Source organism: Chamaea fasciata, unplaced genomic scaffold (genome assembly GCF_029207755.1).
Source record: "Chamaea fasciata isolate MVZ Bird 193981 ecotype frontalis unplaced genomic scaffold, bChaFas1.0.hap1 SCAF_27, whole genome shotgun sequence".
NCBI lineage: Eukaryota > Metazoa > Chordata > Aves > Passeriformes > Sylviidae > Chamaea > Chamaea fasciata.
The window spans coordinates 4,928,700-4,954,179 of record NW_027094112.1 but is presented as its reverse complement, the minus strand read 5'-3'; the positions used below and the strand labels follow the sequence as shown (position 1 = coordinate 4,954,179).

Sequence of the window (25,480 nt, the reverse complement as noted above, 5' to 3'; positions counted from 1 at the left end):
CACGGACAGCCCCCAAAAAATCCACGGGCAGCCCCAAAAAATCCACGGGCAGCCCCAAAAATCCACGGGCAGCCCCAAAAATCCACGGGCAGCCCCAAAAAATCCACGGGCAGCCCCAAAAATCCACGGACAGCCCCCAAAAAATCCACGGACAGCCCCAAAAATCCACGGGCAGCTCCCAAAAATCCACGGGCAGCCCCAAAAATCCACGGGCAGCCCCCAAAAATCCACGGGCAGCCCCAAAAATCCACGGGCAGCCCCAAAAATCCACGGGCAGCCCCAAAAATCCACGGGCAGCCCCAAAAATCCACGGGCAGCCCCAAAAATCCACGGGCAGCCCCCAAAAATCCACGGGCAGCCCCAAAAATCCACGGGCAGCCCCAAAAATCCACGGACAGCCCCAAAAATCCACGGACAGCCCCAAAACCGCCCAGTAACCACGGGAACGGCCCAGTGTCCACTGAGCGAGGGGAACAGAGGAATCTCCGAAGGGATGAGCAGAACCCAAAGGGATAAAGGGATATCCCAAGGGAATAAATCAATGTCCCAAGGGAATAAATCGATATCCCGAGGGGATAAATGGGATAAATCAATATCTATAGGGAATAAATCAATATCCCAAGGGGATAAGTCAATATCCCAAGGGGATAAATCAATATCCCAAGGGATAAATCAATATCCCAAAGGAATAAATCAATATCCCAAGGGGATAAATCAATATCCTGAGGGAATTAAACAATGTCCCAAGGGAATAAATCAATATCCCAAGGGATAAATCAATATCCAAAGGGAATAAATCGATATCCCAGGGGGATAAATCAATATCCCAAGGGGATAGATCGATATCCAAAGGGAATGGAGTGATATCCAAAGGGATGCAGCCAGATCCTAAGGAATAAATCAATATCCAAAGGGATAAATCAATATCCTGAGGGATAAATCACTATCCAAAGGGAATAAATCAATATCCAAAGGGGTAAATCCATATCCGAAGGGATAAATCAATATCCCAAGGGAATAAATCAATACCCGAAGGGATAAATCAATGTCCAAAGGGATAAATCCATATCCGAAGGGAATAAATCAATATCCAAAGGGATAAATCAATACCCGAAGGGAATAAATCAATATCCAAAGGGATAAATCAATATCCTGAGGGATAAATCAATATCCAAAGGGATAAATCAATGTCCAAAGGGATAAATCAATATCCAAAGGGATAAATCAATGTCCAAAGGGATAAATCAATATCCGAAGGGATAAATCAATGTCCAAAGGGATAAATCAATGTCCAAAGGGATAAATCAATATCCAAAGGGATAAATCAATATCCCGAGGGATAAATCAATATCCCAAGGGAATAAATCAATATCCAAAGGGATAAATCCATATCCGAAGGGATAAATCCATATCCGAAGGGGTAAATCAATACCCGAAGGGCTTGAGCGATATCCCAAGGGAATCAAACAGCATCCAAAGGGATAAATCAGTATCCAAAGGAAACCGAGGAATATCCCAAGGGACAAGCCAACGCCTGGAGCTGCCCGATCCATCAGTACCCAGTTCCGAAAACCCTGGAGTGCTCCTCCAATCCCATCCCATTCCCACGGCAGCGACACTTCCCGTTATCCCAGCGATCCGCGACGGCCAGAGCTTCCCGGGGAATTCCATCCCAGCCCCTCCCAGGGAGGAATTCCGTCCCCAAATCCCACCAAATCCTTCCACTCTTCCATTAAAATTACCCCCCAAACGCCCAAATGGAGGAATTTCCACGTTTTTAAGCCGAAACCGGTTCGGAGAAGTTTCCCAGAGCCCGGGACATTCGGGAATTGTCTCCCAAGGAATCCTGAGCGTTCCGAGATCCCGGAGGATTTCCCGGCGCTTCCCAGGCTCCGGCTCTGAGCAAACATTTGCTCCGGAATGTCTCCGTAGGGAAAAATCCTCCGGAGCTCATGGCTCATTGAGTAAAGTCATTCCCGACCCTCCCCGTGGCTCCGGGGAGAACTGGGAACGTTCCCGGATTCCCAGGAGGAATCGGAGCCAGGAAAAAAAAAAAACCCATCCCGGTGGATTTTCCCCGATCCAAACTCCTCCGCCTCCGAAATTCCCGGGGTTGTTTAAAAAGTCGGGAATTCGGGAAAGGGGGAAAAGCACCGGGATTCTCAATTGGAGAGTGGGGGAAAAGCCGCGGGAATGGGAAGGATGTTCCCAAATGCGGACGGTTTGTTCAAGTTTGGGAAAGCTGCAATGTTCCCGCTTTTCCCACCGGGAGTTGGGAATTCCGGAATCCAGACTGGGGGAATTCTGGAATCCAGGTTGTCCTGAACCTGAAGTGAAGGTTTGAACTCCGAGGTGGATCCAAATCCATGGGAAAACGGGAATGTTGTCGTGCCTCCCAAAAAAGGAAGCGAAGAGAACGAGGAGAAAAAAAAAAATGAATTAAAAATCCCTCAACTAAATCAAAAAAATCTGGGAAAACTTTCCAGAGAAATCCCGAAATCCGCGGATCCAGTTCCAACCCTGCGCCGCAAATCCATCGTTCCCAAAGCATTCCGCGTCCCCGCGCCGGCGCTTCCCAAAAAACTCCTCATCCCGCAGCAATCCCTGAGGGAACGCCCTCGGATCCCAGCTCCTCCCGTCGGGATCCGGAGGAGAAACCCCGAATTCCCAAGGGTCATTCACCGGAACATTCCCAAAAAAATCCTCTCCGGAGCAAATCCCTGCGAAGAACCCCAAATCCCAGAAGGGTCGGAAGACAAAACCTCCTCAAAGCGGGAATTCGAGCTCCCAGGGAGGAAAATTCCCCAAAAAACCGCTCAGGAATTTTGGGAAATCCAACGTTTCCCCATCACAATCGATCCCGAAAGAAACACGTGGAAAGTCAGGAATATTATCCAGGATTTTCGCGTTTAGTGGGAACACTCTTTGACCTTCTCCGGACCATAAAATTCCGAGGATTCCAAGAAACATCAGTGACGTTCCAGAAACATCCCAGAATCCCAAGAAACTTTCCGAAACAACCAGCGACTCACCCTCATCCTGGAATTCCGCTGGGAACGAGGCCTCGGAAATCCGGGAAGGGCCGAAATTCCAGCCGGGATTTTCATCGGAGCCATCCTGTCCGTCGTGCTCGTCCTCCCCTGGGTGGGAAACGCAAGGAGAGGCTGAGTTTGGGGGAAATGTTTGGAATTTAGGAATTCCTAATCCCAAATATCCCTGCGCGCGTCGGGATCCCGTTTCCTTCCGGTTCCCTCCCGGATCCAAACTGGTTTTTGTGGGATTTGAGGGAGTTTTGGGGAAAATCCATCGCTCGGGGTTGAGGCAGGGAATTCCTGCCGTAAAAACACCGGGAAAAAGTTGGGAATGCTCATCCTGAGGGCCAGAATTCCAGAGGGAAAAATCCAAATCCTCGTCCCTGCCCTCGGGCTGGGCCACAAATCCAGGGGTAAAATTGGGAATTACATGAAAACGGAGAATTCTCCGGGATTTTAGGGGGAAAAGCGCGGGAATCTTTCAGGAGAGAGGGAAAAAGGATAAAAAAAAAACATGGATTCCCCGCACAAATAACTGGGATAAGGGTAAAAACATGGATTAATCGCACGGATTTCCCGGGAAGAGGATAAAAACGCGGATTAATCCCACCAATTTCCAGGGAAGAGGATAAAAACATGGATTCCCTACACAAATTCATGGGGATTGGGATAAGAACACGGATGAATTGGACAAATTTCCAGGGAAGAGGATAAAAACACGGATTAATCCCACAAATTCCAGGGATAAGGACAAAACCCGCGGATTAATCCCCGAAATTTCCAGGGATAAGGACAAAACCGTGGATTAATCCCACCAATTTCCGGGGAAGAGGATAAAAACATGGATTAATCCCACCAATTTCTGGGGCTAAGGACATAAAACATGGATTAATCCCACAAATTCCAGGGATAAGGACAAAAAACGCGGATTAATCCCACCAATTTCCAGGGAAGAGGATAAAAACATGGATTCCCTACACAAATTCATGGGGATTGGGATAAGAACACGGATGAGTTGGACAAATTTCCGGGGATAAGGACAAAAAACGTGGATTAATCCCACAAATTTCCGGGGATAAGGACAAAAACACGGATTAATCCCACAAATTCCAGGGATAAGGACAAAAAACATGGATTAATCCCACAAATTCCAGGGATAAGGACAAAAAACATGGATTAATCCCACAAATTTCTGGGGCTAAGGACAAAACCGCGGATAAATCCCACGAATTCCAGGGATAAGGACAAAAATGCAGATTAATCCCACCAATTTCCAGGGAAGAGGATAAAAACATGGATTCCCTACACAAATTCATGGGGATTGGGATAAGAACACGGATGAATTGGACAAATTTCCAGGGATAAGGACAAAACCACGGATTAATCCCAGAAATTTCCGGGGATAAGGACAAAAACCATGGATAAATCCCCGAAATTTCCAGAGCTAAGGACAAAACCATGGATAAATCCCAGAAATTTCCAGGGCTAAGGACAAAACCATGGATTAATCCCACAAATTTCCGGGGATAAACCCATCCATCCCCCACAGAGCAGCGGCGGCGGGCGGGCTGCGGACAGGAGCTTTCCTCTCCTGCGCTGCCCCTCCCATGGAGTTTTCCAAGGAAAACCTTGGATCTCCCGGAGAGGCCGCTCGGGGCCAGGTGCGGGGCCGAACCTCGGGCGGAAATCGGGCGGCGCGAAAAGATTTTTCCGTTCCAAATATTTGTCGGGAACAAAGCGCCGGGAGCCGGGCCCCGGTGAGGGAGCGGCGGCAGCTGCTGCTCACTCAGCGCCCTCCGAAGAGCCCCGGGAAAAGCGGATTCCCGGCTGCTCCTGCCTCCTTCTCCCGGCCCCGATTCCCGCTTTTCTCCCGGAGAACACCTGGACACCTCGGGGAGGGGGAGGCGGGGGGAGCCTGAGGCTACGATCGCCCGGCGAGGGGTACGGGAAACGTGGGGCGTGGGTGGAAGCGTGGGTTCCCCGCGCGAATTCCCGGGGGAAAGGGATTAAAAAATTGATTAAATCGCAGATTTCCAGGGAAAAGGGATAAAAACGTGGGTTCCCCGCGCGAATTCCCAGGGGAAAGGGATTAAAAAATTGATTAAATCGCAGATTTCCAGGGAAAAGGATAAAAACGTGGGTTCCCCGCGAGAATTCCCAGGGGAAAGGGGTGAAAACGTGGATTCCCCGCGCGAATTCCCAGGGAAAAGGGATAAAAACGTGGGTTCCCCGCGCGAATTCCCAGGGAAAAGGGGTGAAAACGTGGATTAAATGCACAGATTTCCAGGGAAAAGGGATAAAAACGTGGATTAAATGCACAGATTTCCAGGGAAAAGGGATAAAAACGTGGATTAAATGCGCGAATTCCCAGGGAAAAGGGATTTAAAAATTGATTAAATCACAGATTTCCAGGGAAAAGGATAAAAACGTGGGTTCCCCGCGCGAATTCCCAGGGAAAAGGGATAAAAACGTGGGTTCCCCGCGCGAATTCCCAGGGGAAAGGGGTGAAAACGTGGATTAAATGCATAGATTTCCAGGGAAAAGGATAAAAACGTGGATTAAATGCACAGATTTCCAGGGAAAAGGGATAAAAACGTGGATTAAATGCGCGAATTCCCAGGGAAAAGGGATTTAAAAATTGATTAAATCGCAGATTTCCAGGGAAAAGGGATAAAAACGTGGGTTCCCCGCGCGAATTCCCAGGGAAAAGGGATAAAAACGTGGGTTCCCCGCGCGAATTCCCAGGGGAAAGGGGTGAAAACGTGGATTAAATGCACAGATTTCCAGGGAAAAGGATAAAAACGTGGATTAAATGCACAGATTTCCAGGGAAAAGGGATGAAAACGTGGGTTCCCCGCGTGAATTCCCAGGGAAAAGGGGTGAAAACGTGGATTAAATGCGCGAATTCCCAGGGAAAAGGGGTGAAAACGTGGATTAAATGCGCCAATTCCCAGGGAAAAGGATAAAAACGTGGATTCCCCGCGCGAATTCCCAGGGAAAAGGGGTGAAAGCGTGGATTAAATGCGCGAATTCCCAGGGAAAAGGGATTTAAAAATTGATTAAATCACAGATTTCCAGGGAAAAGGATAAAAACGTGGATTCCCCACGTGAATTCCCAGGGAAAAGGGATAAAAAATGGATTAAATGCACGAATTCCCAGGGAAAAGGGATAAAAACGTGGATTAAATGCACAGATTTCCAGGGAAAAGGATAAAAACGTGGATTAAATGCACAGATTTCCAGGGAAAAGGATAAAAACGTGGATTAAATCCACAGATTTCCAGGGATAAGGGATAAATACATGGATTAATCCCACAAATTTCCAGGGATAGGGATAAAAACATGGATTAAATGCACAAATTTTCAGGGATAAGGGGTAAAAACGTGGATTCATTGGAGAAATTTCCAGGGATAAGGATAAAAATATGGATTAAATGCACGAATTTCCAGGGAAAAGGATAAAAACGTGGGTTCCCTGGGCGAATTTCCAGGGATAGGGATAAAAACACGGATTAAATGCACAGATTTCCAGGGAAAAGGGATAAAAACATGGATTAATTACATAAATTTCCAGGGATAGGGATAAAAACACGGATTAATCCCACAGATTTCCAGGGATAGGGATAAAACACGGACTAGCTGGACTCTCTCTTGCCGCCCCAAATCCACCCGAGTAAAGCTTGGCCATGAAACGATCCAACCGGGAAAATTCCCACGGGGGGAGAAGCTGTTCCACACGGATCTGGCCACGGAAAAAATTCCCAAATCCCGAATCTCCGAGCGTGTTATCGCCATCAGCCGGGGGGTTTTATTCAGGAAGGGAAACGCAATTCCCAAAATCCCAAAGAAAGCTCGGCTATAAAACCACCCAGCATCGATCATTCCCCATTTTTTTTTTTTTTTTTAGGGATCGTTCCAAGCGCGGCTGCGCCGCGCCGAATTCCATGGAAACGGAGCTGCTGCGTTTTCCTTCGGCACCGGGAACATTCCGGAATGTTCCTTCAGGAGCCACCCAAAGGCCCACAGCCCTCGCTCCGTAAAAACCCGATTTCCAGCCGGAACTTTCCAAATTCCATTTGGATTCGCATGCCGAGGGTTTCTCCGGCCTCTTAAATCCGCTTTTCCCATCAAGTTTATGGAGCGGGGAGGAGCCCGGGCAGGAGAAACCATCCCGGGAATTGTTGCGATGGAGGAAAAACTCGTTAAGTCTTAATGAAAACGTCGGGAATGAAAACCCCAAAGGGCACAAAACCCTGGGAAATAATCATCCCACGCTTGGCGTGGAGCCGCTCCGTGAAACCCGCAGCAAAATTCCCGGATTTCTGCTCTTTGGGAAACAAAAAAATAAAAAAAAAACAAACAGGATTGGAATAAAACCTGGATTTGTCCCTGGGGGAAAAAAAAATGGGATCATCCCGTCCTGGAACTGGCTGGGATTCCCTGCGGGGGCAGGAAGAGACCCTTGGAGGGTTTTTATGGAATTGAGAGAGGTTGGGATTCACGCGGAGCGAATTCCAGGGGGAACAGAGGTGGCCGGGGGGGGGGGGGGCCAGCTGGAATGGGAAGAATTCCAGAGGTTTTGGTCCCACTGGGGACTCCAGGGCCCTGCAGGAGCCAGGGATGCCGAACGTTCCCGGCGCCTCGGAGGGAAAAAACCTCGGGAGAAGGAGGGGAAAATGCCAAGAGCGGAAGGGAAAGATCCGGAGCTGGAGGAGGGAAAGATCCGGATTTGGAGAAGGGAAATATTCCGGTTTGGAGAAGGGAAAGATCCGGATTTGGAGGAGGGAAAGATCCGGATTTGGAGGAGGGAAAGATCCGGATTTGGGGAAGGGAAAGATCCGGATTTGGGGAAGGGAAAGATCCGGATTTGGGGAAGGGAAAGATCCGGATTTGGAGGAGGGAAAGATCCGGATTTGGGGAAGGGAAAGATCCGGATTTGGGGAAGGGAAAGATCCGGAGCTGGGGAAGGGAAAGATCTGGATTTGGAGGAGGGAAAGATCCGGATTTGGGGAAGGGAAAGATCCGGATTTGGGGAAGGGAAAGATCCGGATTTGGGGAAGGGAAAGATCCGGATTTGGGGAAGGGAAAGATCCGGATTTGGAGGAGGGAAAGATCCGGATTTGGGGAAGGGAAAGATCCGGATTTGGGGAAGGGAAAGATCCGGATTTGGGGAAGGGAAAGATCCGGATTTGGGGAAGGGAAAGATCCGGATTTGGAGGAGGGAAAGATCCGGATTTGGGGAAGGGAAAGATCCGGATTTGGGGAAGGGAAAGATCCGGATTTGGAGGAGGGAAAGATCCGGATTTGGGGAAGGGAAAGATCCGGATTTGGGGAAGGGAAAGATCCGGATTTGGGGAAGGGAAAGATCCGGATTTGGGGAAGGGAAAGATCCGGATTTGGAGGAGGGAAAGATCCGGATTTGGGGAAGGGAAAGATCCGGATTTGGGGAAGGGAAAGATCCGGATTTGGAGGAGGGAAAGATCCGGAGCTGGGGAAGGGAAAGATCCGGATTTGGGGAAGGGAAAGATCCGGATTTGGAGGAGGGAAAGATCCGGAGCTGGGGAAGGGAAAGATCCGGATTTGGGGAAGGGAAAGATCCGGAGCTGGGGAAGGGAAAGATCTGGATTTGGGGATGGAAAATACCTGGATTTGGGGAAGGAAAATACCTGGATTTGGGGAAGGGAAATACCTGGATTTGGGGATGGAAAATACCTGGATTTGGGGATGGAAAATACCTGGATTTGGAGAAGGAAAATACCTGGATTTGGGGATGGAAAAGAAGCAGGAAAGGGAAAAATCCGCCTCTTTTCCATCTCCAACCTCTCCTCAAAGCCACAAGAATCCCCCAAACTAAAATGATTTTTAAACAGAAATGTTTCTTTCTTTCAGCTGCAGCTGCTTCCCATGGAGGAGAATAAAATGAAATAAAAAAAAAAGGGATTAATGAATCCCAGCGAAGCCACGGAAAAAACCAACAATCCGATTTCCATGGATGACGGGAAGAAACCTGCATTTCCCGCAGCTTTTTATGGGAATTGCAATTAAAGTTCCTTGGCTTTATCAGGTGCCCGGAGCTTCATTAAACGACTCTGAAATCCCAGGAAAAATCAACACCGGGCGAGCTCCGGTCGGGATTTCGTGAGGAGCGGAAGTGAAATCCCCAATTCCCCTTCAAATCCAGGGAAAAAAATCCCAAAATTCCTCCTCAAATCCCCAATTCCCGTTTAAATCCAGGGGAAAAAAAAATCCCAAAATTCCTCCTCAAATCCCCAATTCCCCTTTAAATCCAGGGGAAAAAAAATCCCAAAATTCCTCCTCAAATCCCCAGTTCCCCTTTAAATCCAGGGAAAAAAAATCCCAAAATTCCTCCTCAAATCCCCAATTCCCCTTTAAATCCAGGGGAAAAAATCCCAAAATTCCTCCTCAAATCCCCAATTCCCCTTTAAATCCAGGGAAAAAAAAATCCCAAAATTCCTCCTCAAATCCCCAATTCCCCTTTAAATCCAGAGAAAAAAAATCCCAAAATTCCTCCTCAAATCCTGAACTCCTCTTCAAATCCAGGGAAAAAAATCCCAAAATTCCTCCTCAAATCCCCAATTCCCCTTCAAATCCAGGGAAAAAAAATTTCCCAAAATTCCTCCTCAAATCCCCAATTCCCCTTTAAATCCAGGGAAAAAAATCCCAAAATTTCTCCTCAAATCCCCAATTCCCCTTTAAATCCAGGGAAAAAAATCCCAAAATTCCTCCTCAAATCCCCAATTCCCCTTTAAATCCAGGGAAAAAAATCCCAAAATTCCTCCTCAAATCCTGAACTCCTCTTCAAATCCAGGGAAAAAAAATTCCCAAAATTCCTCCTCAAATCCTGAACTCCTCTTCAAATCCAGGGAAAAAAAATTCCCAAAATTCCTCCTCAAATCCCCAATTCCCCTTTAAATCCAGGGGAAAAAAATCCCAAAATTCCTCCTCAAATCCCCAATTCCCGTTTAAATCCAGGGAAAAAAATCCCAAAAATCCGGAATCCCGGAAAAATCCCACGGCAAGCGGGGATGGATGGGATCGGAGCTGCTGGGATTCGGTTAAAGCTCTGCCCGTAGAAATTCGGGACGGTTTGGAATGCCTGGAGGGGCTGGGAAATGGAGGGAATTCCCGTTTTTCCAGGGATTTCGAGGCCCCGGAGTTCGGGATTTTCCCTGGGAAGAGCCGAGGGTTTGGTGGCTGCGGATTTTCCCCAGGGATTTTTGATTTCCCCGGAGTTCCGGGCCTTGGACAAGTCTGCATTTCCTTAAAATCCCAAGTTTTCTGCGAATTCACTTCCCAGGAGTACCAAGGCCTTGAAATTTTTCCATAAAATCCCATTTTTCCCTCATATCGACGTCCTCGGAGTGCCAGGGCCTTCAAAATTTGCCTAAAAATCCAAAAATTTTTGGCCGTAAAATCGGAATTTTTTTTTTGCTTTCAAATCCCAGTTTTCTATTCCGTCCATCTACTCGTGCCGAGAGAATTCTCCCGCCAAAAAAATTCCCATGTGGAGCCTCCAAACGAGGGATTGAGGCTGAAAATGGCGGGAAAAGGGGAAAATCTTTGGGATTGAGGCTGAAAATGCCGGGAAAAGGGGAAAATCTTTGGGATTGAGGCTGAAAACGGCGGGAAAAGGGGAAAATCTTTGGGATTGAGGCTGAAAACGGCGGGAAAAGGGGAAAATCTTTGGGATTGAGGCTGAAAACGCCGGGAAAAGGGGAAATCTTTGGGATTGAGGCTGAAAACGACGGGAAAAGGGGAAATCTTTGGGATTGAGGCTGAAAACGACGGGAAAAGGGGAAATCTTTGGGATTGAGGCTGGAAACGGCGTAAAAGGGAAAAATCTTTGGGATTGGGGCTGAAAACAGCGGGAAAAGGGGAAATCTTTGGGATTGAGGCTGGAAACTTTGGGAAAAGGGGAAATCTTTGGGATTGAGGCTGAAAACGGTGGGAAAAGGGGAAATCTTTGGGATTGGGGCTGAAAACGCCGGGAAAAGGGGAAATCTTTGGGATTGAGGCTGAAAACGCCGGGAAAAGGGGAAATCTTTGGGATTGAGGCTGAAAACGGCGGGAAAAGGGGAAATCTTTGGGATTGAGGCTGAAAACGGTGGGAAAAGGGGAAATCTTTGGGATTGGGGCTGAAAACGCCGGGAAAAGGGGAAATCTTTGGGATTGAGGCTGAAAACGCCGGGAAAAGGGGAAATCTTTGGGATTGAGGCTGAAAACGCCGAGAAAAGGGGAAATCTTTGGGATTGGGGCTGAAAACGGCAGGAAAAGGGGAAATCTTTGGGATTGAGGCTGGAAACTCTGGGAAAAGGGGAAAATCTTTGGGATTGAGGCTGAAAACGGCGTAAAAAGGGAAAATCTTTGGGATTGAGGCTGAAAACTCTGGGAAAAGGGGAAATCTTTGGGATTGGGGCTGAAAACGCCGGGAAAAGGGGAAATCTTTGGGATTGAGGCTGAAAACGGTGGGAAAAGGGAAAAATCTTTGGGATTGGGGCTGAAAACGGTGGGAAAAGGGGAAATCTTTGGGATTGAGGCAGAAAACGCCGGGAAAAGGGGAAATCTTTGGGATTGAGGCTGAAGACGCCGGGAAAAGGGAAAAATCTTTGGGATTGAGGCTGAAGACGCCGGGGAAAGGGGAAATCTTTGGGATTGGGGCTGAAAACGGTGGGAAAAGGGGAAATCTTTGGGATTGGGGCTGAAAACGACGGGAAAAGGGGAAATCTTTGGGATTGGGGCTGAAAACGGCGTAAAAGGGAAAAATCTTTGGGATTGAGGCTGAAGACGGCGGGAAAAGGGGAAAATCTTTGGGATTGGGGCTGGAAACTCTGGGAAAAGGGGAAAATCTTTGGGATTTGGGCTGAAAACGCCGGGAAAAGGGAAAAATCTTTGGGATTGAGGCTGAAAACGGCGGGAAAAGGGGAAATCTTTGGGATTGAGGCTGAAAACGGCGGGAAAAGGGGAAAATCTTTGGGATTGAGGCTGAAAACGGCGGGAAAAGGGGAAAATCTTTGGGATTGGGGCTGGAAACTCTGGGAAAAGGGGAATTCTTTGGGATTGGGGCTGGGCCGGAGCCTGCAGTATTGGCGGCGCCCAGCAGGTCGGGCTGCAAGGCAGCACAGCCGGGAACGCGCGGCCGGAATTTCGCCGCCTTCCCCTCCCCCAGGCACGGGAAAACCGCCCGGAATTCCTCGGGAATATCCAAACCCGGCCAGGAATGGCCGGGCAAGGATGGGGAGGGTAAAACGGGGGATTTTTTGGGGGGTCGCGGAGGGGAACGATGGGAAAAGTTTCAATATTTTCCGAGTCAGCGTTGGGATGTTCAAATATCCCCAAGTGCGGCGGCGGGTCTGAGTTTTAGGGTGGCAGAAACGGGGGGAAAAATGGATTTTTTGGGATTTGGGGGAAGAATCCCGAAGGGAATTGTTAAATCAGGAGCTCAGGGGTTAAATTGGTCCCTGTCCCAGGGCAGAGAAATTTCCGGGATACAAAAAACCCCCCAAAAAACCCGGGAATAACCCGGAAGTGCTGAATCCCTAAATCTTTAATGGGAGGCGCAGGTATCCCGATGTTCTCCCTCAGCTGATTCCAGCCTGGGATTCCCAACTTGGAATTCCCAACTTGGATTTCTCCACTCGAAGTTCCCGACTTGGAGTTCTCCGCCTGGAATTCTCAACCTGGAATTCTCCACTCGGAGTTTTCCGCCCGGAATTCTCAGCTTGGAATTCCCGGGCTGGAATTCTCCACCTGGAGCCAGAGCCTTTGGCGGGGCTGCCCCGAGCTCGTTCTCCTCCATCCCAATCACTCGGGGGCTCCCAAAAATCCCCCAAATCCATGAAAACCGGCAGCTCCCGCCTTCCCTCTGGATTTTCCAGTCCCTTTGGGTCACCCCGGCTGCTTTTTCCTCCTTTTCCCTTCATGTTCCTTCTTTTTCTTCCTTTTTCCTCCCTTTTTTCCTCCTTTTTCCTCCCTTTTTTCCTCTCTTTTTTCCTCCTTTTTCCTCTCTTTTTTCCTCCTTTTTCCTCCTTTTTCCTCCCTTTTCTCCCTCCTTTTTTCCTCCCCTTTTCCTCCTTTTCTCCTCCCCTTTTCCTCCTTTTTCCTCCCTTTTATCCTCCCTTTTTTCCTCCTTTTTCCTCCCTTTTTTCCTCCCTTTTTTCCTCCTTTTCCCCTCCTTTTTCCTCCCCTTTTCCTCTTTTTTCCTCCCCTTTTCCTCCCTTTTTTCCTCCCTTTTCTCCTCCTTTTTTCCTCCCCTTTTTCTCCCTTTTCCTCCCTTTTTTCCTCCCCTTTTCCTCCCCTTTTTTCCTCCCTTTTCTCCTCCCTTTTCCTCCCTTTTCTCCTCCCCTTTTCCTCCTTTTCCCTCCCTTTTTTCCTCCTTTTTCCTCCCTTTTCCTCCCTTTTTTCCTCCCCTTTTCCTCCTTTTTCCTCCCTTTTCTCCTCCCCTTTTCCTCCTTTTTCCTCCCTTTTCTCCTCCTTTTTTTCCTCCCTTTTTTTCTCCTTTTTCCTCCCTTTTTTCCTCCCCTTTTCCTCCTTTTTCCTCCCTTTTTTCCTCCCTTTTCTCCTCCCTTTTTCCCCGCCCTCTCCTCACCTCCCCCCGGGATTTCCTCCCTCCCCTGCCCACCCTTGGCTCTTCTCCATCCCAAATTTTGCCTCTGGAGGAGCAGCGGCCGCTCCAGGGAAGCGGAGCCTGGAACCCGGCCCGGGCCCAGATTCCCACGGCATGTAAACAAGTAAACAAGATTTATCCTTTTTTCCCTTTTTTCCCTTTTTTTCCCTTTTTTCTCCTTTTTTTCTCCTTTTTGTTTTTCCTGTGTGTGAGACACAAAACGGGCCCGGGGTTTGTGGTTGGGGGAACTCGTAAATTATTCCCGCTGAAAGGGGAGGTGGCGCCGACAGGATCCCAAATTCCGGCTCCGCTCCAGCTCTGAGGCACCGATCTTCCCAAAAAAAAAAAAAAACCAAAAAAAACCTCCCTGGGAAAGCTGGGAAATTATTGATTAATAATTCTGCAGACCGGGCAACAATTAATTAATAGTTCTGCGGGATTCCAGGCAAAGCTGGGTAATAATTAACTAATAATTCTACGGAAGGGGCGAGAATTAATAAACAGTTCTGCGGAATTCCAGGGAAAACTGGGCGAGAATTAATTAAGAATCCCACGGAACGGGCAATAATTAGTAAATAATTCTATCAGACTCCAAGTGGAGATAGGAAATAGTTAATTAGTAATTCTATAGAATTGCAACTGAAGCCAGGCAATAATTAATTAATAATTCTATAGGATTCCAGGCCAAATTGGGTGATGACTAATTAATAACTCGATAGAACTCCAAGTGAAACTGGGCACTAATTAATTAATAATTTTACAGAACTCCGAGCGAAACTGGGCAAGAATTAATTAATATTTCTATAAGAACTCCAGCTAAAGCCGGGAAATAATTAATTAACAATACTACAGAACTCCAAGTGAAACCGGGCACTAATTAATTAATAATTCCACAGAATTCCAGGCAAAACTGGGCAATAACTAATTAATAACCCCGCAAATCCCCCCCCCCCCGAGCGGAGCCGGGCAGTAATTAACCGATCATTCCGCAAATAAAGAAGGATTTTTAAAAAATCCAAATATTCCCAGAGTTTCCAGCGCTGCCCTTGGGAGGCGGCGTTCCCGGGAGGAATCCTCCCCCGGGGAAGGAGGAAGGAGCAGCGGGAGCCGAGCGCGTGCCGGGGGCGAGACCCGGGGAGGCCGCCTTGGCCGCTCTTCCCGGGAAAAGGGGAAATCCCGGGAATGCCGGGAGCTTGGGATGGGGCGAAACGGGGAAATTTGGGGGGGAGGGGTTGTGGTTTGGGATGGGGCGGCGAAAGGCGGAATTGTGGGTTTGGGGGGAGAGGATGGGGGAAGAGATCCGGGAGATGGGGGAGGGGGAGGAATGGGAAAATTCCGGGTTTGGAGAGGGGGGAATGGGAAAATTCCGGGTGTGGAGAGGGGGGAATGGGAAAATTCCGGGTTTGGGGAGGGGGGAATGGGAAAATTCCGGGTTTGGAGAGGGGGGGAATGGGAAAATTCCGGGTTTGGGGAGGGGGGAATGGGAAAATTCCGGGTTTGGGGAGGGAGGGATGGGAAAATTCCGGGTTTGGAGAGGGAGGGATGGGAAAATTCCGGGTTTGGGGAGGGGGGAATGGGAAAATTCCGGGTTTGGAGAGGGGAGAATGGGAAAATTCCGGGTGTGGAGAGGGAGGAATGGGAAAATTCCGGGTGTGGAGAGGGGGGAATGGGAAAATTCCGGGTTTGGAGGGCAGGAATGAGGAAATTCCAGGTTTGGAGAGGGAGGAATGAGGAAATTCCAGGTTTGGGGAGGGAGGAATGAGGAAATTCCAGGTTTGGGGGGCAGGAATGAGGAAATTCCAGGTTTGGGGGGCAGGAATGAGGAAATTCCAGGTTTGGGGGGCAGGAATGAGGAAATTCCAGGTTTGGAGAGGGAGGAATGAGGAAATTCCAGGTTTGGGGGGCAGGAATGAGGAAATTCCGGGTTTGGAGGGCAGGAATGAGGAAATTCCGGGTTTGGAGGGCAGGAATGAGGAAATTCCAGGTTTGGAGGGCAGGAATGAGGAAATTCCAGGTTTGGAGAGGGAGGAATGAGGAAATTCCAGGTTTGGAGAGGGAGGAATGAGGAAATTCCAGGTTTGGAGGGCAGGAATGAGGAAATTCCAGGTTTTGGGGCAGGAATGAGGAAATTCCAGGTTTGGAGGGCAGGAATGAGGAAATTCCAGGTTTGGAGGGCAGGAATGAGGAAATTCCAGGTTTGGAGGGCAGGAATGAGGAAATTCCAGGTTTTGGGGCAGGAATGAGGAAATTCCAGGTTTGGGGGGCAGGAATGAGGAAATTCCGGGTTTGGAGGGCAGGAATGAGGAAATTCCAGGTTTGGAGAGGGAGGAATGAGGAAATTCCAGGTTTGGAGGGCAGGAATGAGGAAATTCCAGGTTTGGAGAGGGAGGAATGAGGAAATTCCAGGTTTGGAGGGCAGGAATGGGAAAATTCCAGGTTTGGGGGGCAGGAATGAGGAAATTCCAGGTTTGGGGGGCAGGAATGAGGAAATTCCGGGTTTGGAGAGGGAGGAATGAGGAAATTCCGGGTTTGGAGGGCAGGAATGAGGAAATTCCAGGTTTGGGGGGCAGGAATGAGGAAATTCCGGGTTTGGGGGGCAGGAATGGGAAAATTCCAGGTTTGGGGGGCAGGAATGAGGAAATTCCAGGTTTGGAGGGCAGGAATGAGGAAATTCCAGGGTTGGGGGGCAGGAATGAGGAAATTCCGGGTTTGGAGAGGGAGGAATGAGGAAATTCCAGGTTTGGAGGGCAGGAATGGGAAAATTCCAGGTTTGGGGGGCAGGAATGAGGAAATTCCGGGTTTGGGGGGCAGGAATGAGGAAATTCCGGGTTTGGAGAGGGAGGAATGAGGAAATTCCAGGTTTGGAGGGCAGGAATGAGGAAATTCCGGGTTTGGAGGGCAGGAATGAGGAAATTCCAGGTTTGGAGAGGGAGGAATGAGGAAATTCCAGGTTTTGGGGCAGGAATGAGGAAATTCCGGGTTTGGAGGGCAGGAATGAGGAAATTCCAGGTTTGGGGGGCAGGAATGAGGAAATTCCGGGTTTGGGGGGCAGGAATGGGAAAATTCCAGGTTTGGGGGGCAGGAATGAGGAAATTCCAGGTTTGGAGGGCAGGAATGAGGAAATTCCAGGGTTGGGGGGCAGGAATGAGGAAATTCCAGGTTTGGAGGGCAGGAATGAGGAAATTCCGGGTTTGGAGGGCAGGAATGAGGAAATTCCAGGTTTGGAGAGGGAGGAATGAGGAAATTCCAGGTTTGGGGGGCAGGAATGAGGAAATTCCAGGTTTGGGGGGCAGGAATGAGGAAATTCCAGGTTTGGGGGGCAGGAATGAGGAAATTCCAGGTTTGGAGAGGGAGGAATGAGGAAATTCCAGGTTTGGGGGGCAGGAATGAGGAAATTCCGGGTTTGGAGGGCAGGAATGAGGAAATTCCAGGTTTGGAGGGCAGGAATGAGGAAATTCCAGGTTTGGAGAGGGAGGAATGAGGAAATTCCAGGTTTGGGGGGCAGGAATGAGGAAATTCCGGGTTTGGAGGGCAGGAATGAGGAAATTCCGGGTTTGGAGGGCAGGAATGAGGAAATTCCGGGTTTGGAGGGCAGGAATGAGGAAATTCCAGGTTTGGAGAGGGAGGAATGAGGAAATTCCAGGTTTGGAGGGCAGGAATGAGGAAATTCCAGGTTTGGGGGGCAGGAATGAGGAAATTCCAGGTTTGGGGGGCAGGAATGAGGAAATTCCGGGTTTGGAGGGCAGGAATGAGACCCAGGGATTGTGGATGCAGAGAATTCCCACTCCTCACCGGGGTCACATCCCCCCTTTCCCTGCAGCCCCCCAAATTCCAGGGGCTAAACCCGAGGATTTTTCCTTTCCCCCTCTTTTTTTGGGCTGTTCCCACCGGGAACAATCTCGGGTGAGGGAATCCATGAAAACTCCCCGGCTCCAGCCCCAGGAGGGGAAAATTTCGGGAGCATTTTTCCACCGATCCCGGAAGTTTTGGGGAGTTTTTGGGTTTTTTTTTCCCACAAAAACCCACTCCAGGATTTCCCCGCTCCATCGCCAAGGTCCGGAAACGCCGAGAGCTCCTTCCAGCCTCTCCCTCCTCAGGTAATTCCACCGACGGGATAATTAAAACATTTCATTAAGCGCCCACAGCCGGAGCAGCGGAACCTGGGAATGTTTAACCCCTCCCTCCCCGGAGCTGCAGATCCCGACGTTTATTCCCGAGGTTTTTTTGTTTTTTTTTTTTCCCCTTCTTCCTCCTCTTTCCCTGCGGGCTGGAATTCCACAAACTCCGCCTGAGCTCTGACCTCCCCCGGGGAGGGGGACACGGGAAAAGTGCCCAAAGTGACCAAAAAGGGCAAAAAAAAATAATTAAAACTAATTTGATCCCGAGGAGTTACAAAGCGGGATGGGTTTCACTGGGAAGCGGAAAATTCTGATTAATGAGGCCGAGAGCTCCCCCTCCCCCAGCGCTAATTCCCAAGCCAGGGAATTTCCCTTCCGGTTTGGGAGTCGGAAATCCCGGGAATGGTTGAAAAACAAAGGAAAAAAAAAAATGGATTTTGAAAGTTTCCTCGTCATCCCCTTCGTCCTTCTCCAGGCGGGAAGTTTGGACGTTCCCTGCGGGATAATCCGGCCAAACTGGGGTTTGCTGTCACCCGGGCTCTCGATCCCGTCCAAAATTCCCAAATTTCTGCCTCTGAGGGAGGACCGATAACGGTGAGGAGGGATTTTTATTTTAAATCCATTTTATTTTTTTTTTTTTGGAGGTTTTTCCCTTCCTCTCCCCTCGGTTTGTGCAGGGAACACCCCCACAACGAAGGGGGGGGAAAAAAAATTCCGTAAATTTCCCAGGAATGCAGAAAAAAGCCTTTTGGGGTTCATCCTGAGGCAGAACACGGGGAATTTTTATGGAAAATCAAATAATTCCCGGAATTACTGGTGCTCCCAACCCACTAAATCCACATTTTACGGGTGCAGAGGCTCTCCCAGGTTCCAGGCTGGAACCGGCACATCCCAACTTTCCATTTTCCTGCCTCAATTCCCGGATTTTTTTTTTTTTAAGAATTCCAAAGGTTCCTGATAAGCCGGGGCCGGGTTTGAACACTTGCAGCGACCTCTCAATCCACTTTTTTTTTTTTGCTTTGATTTCTCTCTCTGTGTATGCGGGATGAAAAATGCTGAATTATCCCCATCCAGCCCTTCCCAGGAAATCCCCTCCGAGCTGGGAAATTTCCCCGAGCCGAAAAAAAACGTTCTGTCCTCTGCTGGAATCATTCCCGGATTTCCTCCCCAAAATCTCGGGATAATTGATAAAACCTCCCCTGATAATTGATGGATCGGGAGAACGATGCTGCGCAGCTGCTCTGATGGTGCAAAACTCCAAACCCCCGCCAGGGATTTCCGCCAAAAAAAAAAAAAAAATTAATTCCTGATGGATTTGCCCGGGATTTAATCCACAAAAAAAAAAAAAAAAATAAAGAAATGGGGAAAAAAATTCCACTTGGAGCAGCAGGAAGCAAAAGCTTGACCCTGCTCAAGGCCCTGCCGCGATGTTAAAATCCGGCTTTTTCCAGCTCCACGGCGTCGGTGGCAAAGGGATTTTTTCTTTCATTAATTAAGTCGTTAATTCATTAGCGGCCGCCCCCTGGTTCGTTCCCTCTGGCCGCGTTTGGACGCTTCCCGAGCCGGAGTTGGGGGCGTTGATGTAAACACGGCGCTCCCGACATCGCCGCCCCAATCCCGCCCCATCCCAAAGTTCTTTCGTCCTTGTTTTTTTTCTCTTTTTCCTGCGCTTTCCAAAACACTTCATCAATCCCAGCCGGCTTCGTGGGCCTGAAGCTCCTCTCGGCAGAGCCCGAACCAGCCGAAAAAGGGGATTTTAATAAATAAAACTTCCTAAAATCACCCGGCACTCCATTAATTCCGGGACACTCCGGGCTCGCCTTCAAAGGGAATTTTTGCAGCAAAAAAAAAAACCAAAAAAAACCCAAAAAAAGGAGGTTTTATTATTTTTTTTCTTTTTTAATCTTTTTTTTTTGGGGGGGTTGTTTTAATGATTTGCTACTCGGCCTTGTCAGAATTACGAAAAGGCGGGAGCTGGGAGAGGGTCGGGGAGAGGCCGAGGTTCCACCGCCGAGGAGGAATTTTGCGTTTGGAACAACAAATTAAAAAAAAAAACAAAAAACCCGGAGCTTTGAGGGGCAGGGAATTGAGAGAGGAAAAAAATTCAGAAATGACGGAAAATCGTTCGGGAAATGTCGGCGCCAAAACGCGGCCGGGAAAAGCTGCGACCCCGGGCAAAAAAAATTCCCAGGAAAAAAAAAAAAATTGGGATTTTTGCTGCTCTTCTTCACCCAGGAGGCAAAAACATCCCGAATTTTGGGAATGTTGGATTTTTCGGGGGAGGATTGGGATAATTCAGGGATCTTTAGAGCGGATGGTTTTCCGTTTAAACGTTGAATGGTCGGAGTTTTCCGTGGAAATGTTGGGATTGAAGGGTGGGAAAAGAGGGAGAACAAAACCTGGAGCTGCTTTTCCAGCTGCCCTCGGGTGGGGCTGGATTTGGGGGATTTAGGGATAGGACGGAGCAGCCAGGGGATGGAGAATAAATTCCTCATGCAAGTCAGGAACTATTCCCAAGAACATCCCAAGAAATTCCCAGTTTTTCCCCCAAAAGGCTCTTCCCAACCCAACATCCCGGGAAATGTTCTCCCCGTGCACATTTTGGGATTTTTCCTGATTTTTTTTTCCCCCCCTCAATCCAAAGCAAACAACTCCAAGGAATCCCTGGCCCTTCATCAGAATTCCAGGGTTGTTTTTTTTTTCCCAAATCCCAAGGGAAATCCCAAGGGGGGGGAAATTCCAAACCAGGAATTCCAAGCCAGGAAATCCCAGCAGGAATTCCAAACCTAAAATTCCAAGCCAGGAACTCCAAGGGAGCCGGGCGCTCCTTTCCAAATCCCTGCCCGGTTCCACATCCCGATTTTCCCACTTTTCCTGCAGCTTCCCACTCCATAAAAAGAACATTCCAAGGCACAAAAGCCTCCCTCCTCCTCCTCCTCCTCCTCCAAAATCCCAGGAATTTTCCCCATTTCAAAACCTCCTTTGGAGCCTTTTCTCTGCTCCCGTCTTCCCTCCTTCCCAATTTTTTTTTTTCTTGATTTGGGGTTTTAATTTTCCTCCCAGCTGTCCGTTGGACTTTTCCAAACGGTGCCAGATGTTGGATTCATCGGGAAAACAATGCCCGGGAAGCAATTAAAGCCCGAGGCTCAGATTGAAACGGGAGAACGCCGCTCCCGGAGGGAATTTGCCAGCCTGACGCGTTCCTGGCATTTCCCGGGATGGGCTGCGGGGGAGGGAACACGCCTGGAATTTGCTCCTGGGGAAAAGGGAAGGGTCGGAGGAGTTGGGATGGCGGGAAGGGATTTATTCCCGGAGGAAAGGAAGGATTGGAGGGGTTGGAATGCCGGGAATGGGTTTAATTCCCAGAGAAAAGGAAGGATTGGAGGGGTTGGAATGCCGGGAATGGGATTTAATTCCCGGAGGAAAGGATTGGAGGGGTTGGAATGCCGGGAATGGGATTTAATTCCCGGAGGAAAGGATTGGATAGATTGCAATGCTGGGAAGGGATTTATTCCCAGAAAAAAGGAAGGATTGGAGGGGTTGGAATGCCGGGAATGGGTTTAATTCCCAGAGAAAAGGAAGGATTGGAGGGGTTGGAATGCCGGGAATGGGTTTAATTCCCAGAGAAAAGGAAGGATTGGAGGGGTTGGAATGCCGGGAATGGGTTTAATTCCTGGAGCAAAAGAAGTTGGAATGCCGGGAAGGGATTTAATTCCCGGAGGAAAGGATTGGAGGAGCTGGAATGCCGGGAAGGGATTTTATTCCAGTAGCTCCCACCTGGATGGAACTCCAGGAGATCCCCAGGGATCCCAACCGTTTTTTAAGGGAAAAGGACAAACCCACCAATCCCGGTGTTGTTCCCAACGCTCCGAATCGGGAATTCCATCTCCTGATCCAAAGGAGCTCCAGCTCAGCCCCGAGCGATCCCACATCCACCGACCGTCCCGGAGATCCCGGAATTCCCTCCTGGTGACCCTCAGGAATCCCAGGAAGTTCAAATCCTCACGCCCACGGCGGAGGAAACGAGGGGCAAAGCCACCATTTCCCGGAATTTTTAACAAGGAATGGTCATTCCCGGGAAATTCCCCTCCCGATCCTGGACTCTGCTCCCGTTCCAGGCTCGGGAGAACTGGGGGACAGCCCGGAATCTTCCCTGGCAAACAATTCTCCGTGGGAATCCCTTTCCAAGCTTCCCAAACTTTTCCGAATTTCTGGAAAACTTCCCGGCCCCAGGAATCGAGGCCAAAGCCACAGAAATGGCGGGATTTGCTCTCCGGGATTCTCCCAGCCCAAAAACTGCCCCGCACATCCATGAAAACTCTTTTTCCCGGGAATTCAGCCCCGGGAAGGTCTCCCAGTCCAACCCTTCCCAGCTGGACTCACCTCGGGATGGGAATTCCAGGCGGTACCTGAAAAACAAAGGAAAAAAAGAGTCGGAAAATCCCAGATTTTCCTCCAGGATTCTTCCAGGATTTCGGCATGTGTGGGAGGATCCAGGAAACCGGGGAATGGGAAAAACAAGGAATTCCATGAGGATTTGGGATGTGCCAGCCCTGGAGAGGGGTTGGAAAAACCCGGGATGGTGGGAAGGGAATGGATGGGATTGAAAGCTCTTCCCAACCGCAATTCCATGGATTTCCAGCCCTTGGAACGGAGCCTTCTCCAAACGCAAAAATTCCTGTGATGTTTTTTTCCCCCCTCAAATCCTTTAAAAGTCACTTCCAACCCCAAAATATCCCAGGATTTTCGCCGAGCTCCTTTCCCAGCCAGGATGCTCCACGCTCTGTCCATTCCCAAAAAAAAAAAAAAAAAGGGATTTAATTAAAAAAAAAAAAAAATCGGGATTCTTTCCTCTCTCCCGCCTTGGGGCAAAGCTTGGGAATCGTTTTAAACCAGGAACGGCGCCGGGAAATTTGGGAATCGCACCGAGGATTGGGAATGAAGCACAATGTGCCGGTTCCAGGATGAGCTCGGGGGAAATCCAATCAATTGGGGTCGTCATTAAAAGCTTTCGTGGAGAAAATGATTTCCCGGGAACGTCCGAGCTCCCGGCACGGATTCCTCGGGAAAAAAAAAAAAACCTGGAATTCCGACGAAGGGCTGGGAATTCTTGGAGTTGTTTGCTTTGGATTGAGGGGGGAAAAAAAAAAATCAGGAAAAATCCCAAAATGTGCACGGGGAGAACATTTCCCGGGATGTTGGGTTGGGAAGAGCCTTTGGGGGGAAAAATTGGGAATTTCTTGGGGATAGTTCCTGACTTGCATGAGGAATTTATTCTCCATCCCCTGGCTGCTCCGTCCTGTCCCTAAATCCCCAAAATCCAGCCCCACCCGAGGGCAGCTGGAAAAGCAGCTCCAGGTTTTGTTCTCCCTCTTTTCCCACCCTTCAATCCCAACATTTCCACGGAAAACTCCGACCATTCAACGTTTAAACGGAAAACCATCCGCTCTAAAGATCCCTGAATTATCCCAATCCTCCCCAAAAAATCCAACATTCCCAAAATTCGGGATGTTTTTGCCTCCTGGGTGAAGAAGAGCAGCAAAAATCCCAATTTTTTTTTTCCCTGGGAATTTTTTTTTTTGCCCGGGGTCGCAGCTTTTCCCGGCCGCGTTTTGGCGCCGACATTTCCCGAACGATTTTCTGTCACTGGCAATTCCCGCTCCCTGAAAGCGCCGGGGCTTTGTTCCCGACCTCTGTCATTTCTAATCCCAGGAAATGGCCTAAAAAAAAATAAAAAAAAAACCGGGAAAATTGAGTTCCCTTCCCTCCCGGAGCAGCTCCGGGAAGGCAGAAGGAAAAACGCCAAAAAAACCCTTTGGATTTTCCTGCTTTTTTTTTTTTTTTTCTCGGTTTTTTAGGATAAAAAAAAAGCGGCAAAAAATTCCGATTTCAGCTCAAGCGTTTGGTTTGAATTCCGTGCTTGGATTGGTTCTTACTCGGGGAAGGAAAATTTGGGATGAAATGGAATTGGGAATTGTTTCCTCCACTCCTTCCTGGAAAAAACGTCATCCCAAAACCCGTTTTCCCCAGTTTTCCAGGATATTCTTGGATTTTTGGGCCTGAAACACCCAAAAATTCGGAAAAAATCTGGGCAAACTTTGGTTTAACGGGATTTGAGCAGCTGGAAAACCCCAAAATCCAACCCCCCCCCCCCCGAGCCAGATCCATAAAATCCAGGCAGCTTCCAATCAAATTCCCAGTTTTTCCTCATTAATGAGGAGCCGATGGGGTGGAATGGGATCTTTGGAGCCGGGATTTGAATGTCTGGGAAAAGAAATATTTTAAAAAATCGATGCTGGATGAGATTTCCAACAGGGAAAAAAAAAAACAACCAAACCCCAGGAGCCGGGAAAATGGGATTGGGAATTCCCCATTAGGGAGGAAAGGGATTTAAATTCGTTTTCCGGCTCCGTTGAGGCTCTCGGGTTTCGGGTTAATGGTGGATCCGGGAGGAAATGGATGGGAAAAGTGGGATAATTCCATCAGCCAGGCTGGGAAAGGCTGGAAAATTCCGGAAAGGAACAACCCAGGAGGCTCCAGACGCAATTAGTGGCGGGAGCGAGCTCGGGGATAAAAGGAGGCGAAGATGGGATTGATTTCATTTGGATTAATTTGGAGAAAATTCCTTCTTCGAATGAGAAGAGAGGGGGAAATTCCCGTCGGGAATAATTGAGGAATATCCAAGAATTCCTTAAGAAAAAGGGGGAGAATCCCCCATCCTGAAATGAGGGAATAAGTGAGGAATATCGGAGAATTCCTTCCTTAAGGAAAAAGGAGGGGAAATTCCTGTCTTGAAATCGGGGGGGGGGGGGAAAATCAGGAATATCCCAGAATTCCTTCCGTAAGGAAAAGGGGGGGGGGGGGGGAATCGCTGTCCTGGAATGAGGGAAGAAATCGGGAATATCCCAGAATTCCTTCCGTAAGGAAAAGGGGGGGGGAAATCCCCGTCCTGGAATGAGGGAAGAAATCGGGAATATCCCAGAATTCCATCCTAAAAAAGATTAAAAAAAGGGGAGGAAATTTCCCATTTTGAGATTGAAGAATAAATCCAGAATATCCCAGAATTCCTTAAAAAAAAAAAAAAGAGGGAAGAATTCCCCATCCTGCGACAGAGAAAACCCAAACAAACCAACAACGACTTCCTGGAATTCTCCCATCATCCCGATCCTGGAACACCCAGAAAATTCCAAACCACGGGAAGGAGGATTCCCCAAAAGCCGCGGGAATTCCGGCGGGTTGGGATCGGGGAATTCAGGAAAAACCCGACCTGGTGTGGACGCGCTGGAGGCGGCGGAGAATGGCGTCCCGGCGCTCCCGGGCGCCGGCGCTGAGCGGCTCCTCCCGCAGACCCCACGCCAAGTAATCCTGAGCCTCTGGAAAACCGGGAAGGGGCGGGAAATCAGGGAACGGGCGGGAAATCATTGGGGGAGCGGGCGGGAAATCAGGGAACGGGCGGGAAATCAGGGAACGGGCGGGAAATCAGGGAACGGGCGGGAAATCAGGGAACAGGCGGGAAATCAGGGAACGGGCGGGAAATCATTGGGGGAATGGGCGGGAAATCAGGGAACGGGCGGGAAATCAGGGAATGGGCGGGAAATCATTGGGGGAATGGGCGGGAAATCAGGGAACGGGCGGGAAATCAGGGAATGGGCGGGAAATCAGGGAACGGGCGGGAAATCAGGGAACGGGCGGGAAATCATTGGGGG

The 25,480-nt window shown here is 49.1% G+C and overlaps 1 protein-coding gene across 1 annotated transcript in view; it reads right to left on the bottom strand.

Moving 5' to 3' along the window:
- The window catches only part of LOC136301688 (src kinase-associated phosphoprotein 1-like), a 105,713-nt gene that overhangs the window by 74,262 nt on the left and 5,971 nt on the right, over positions 1-25,480 (bottom strand). Inside the window, exons 3-5 of the mRNA XM_066204811.1 lie at positions 25,042-25,147; positions 22,158-22,183; positions 3,033-3,140 (exon numbers count right to left, since the gene is read on the bottom strand). Coding sequence (XP_066060908.1) covers positions 3,033-3,140; positions 22,158-22,183; positions 25,042-25,147 — 240 coding nt within the window. The remainder of the gene's footprint in view (positions 1-3,032; positions 3,141-22,157; positions 22,184-25,041; positions 25,148-25,480) is intronic.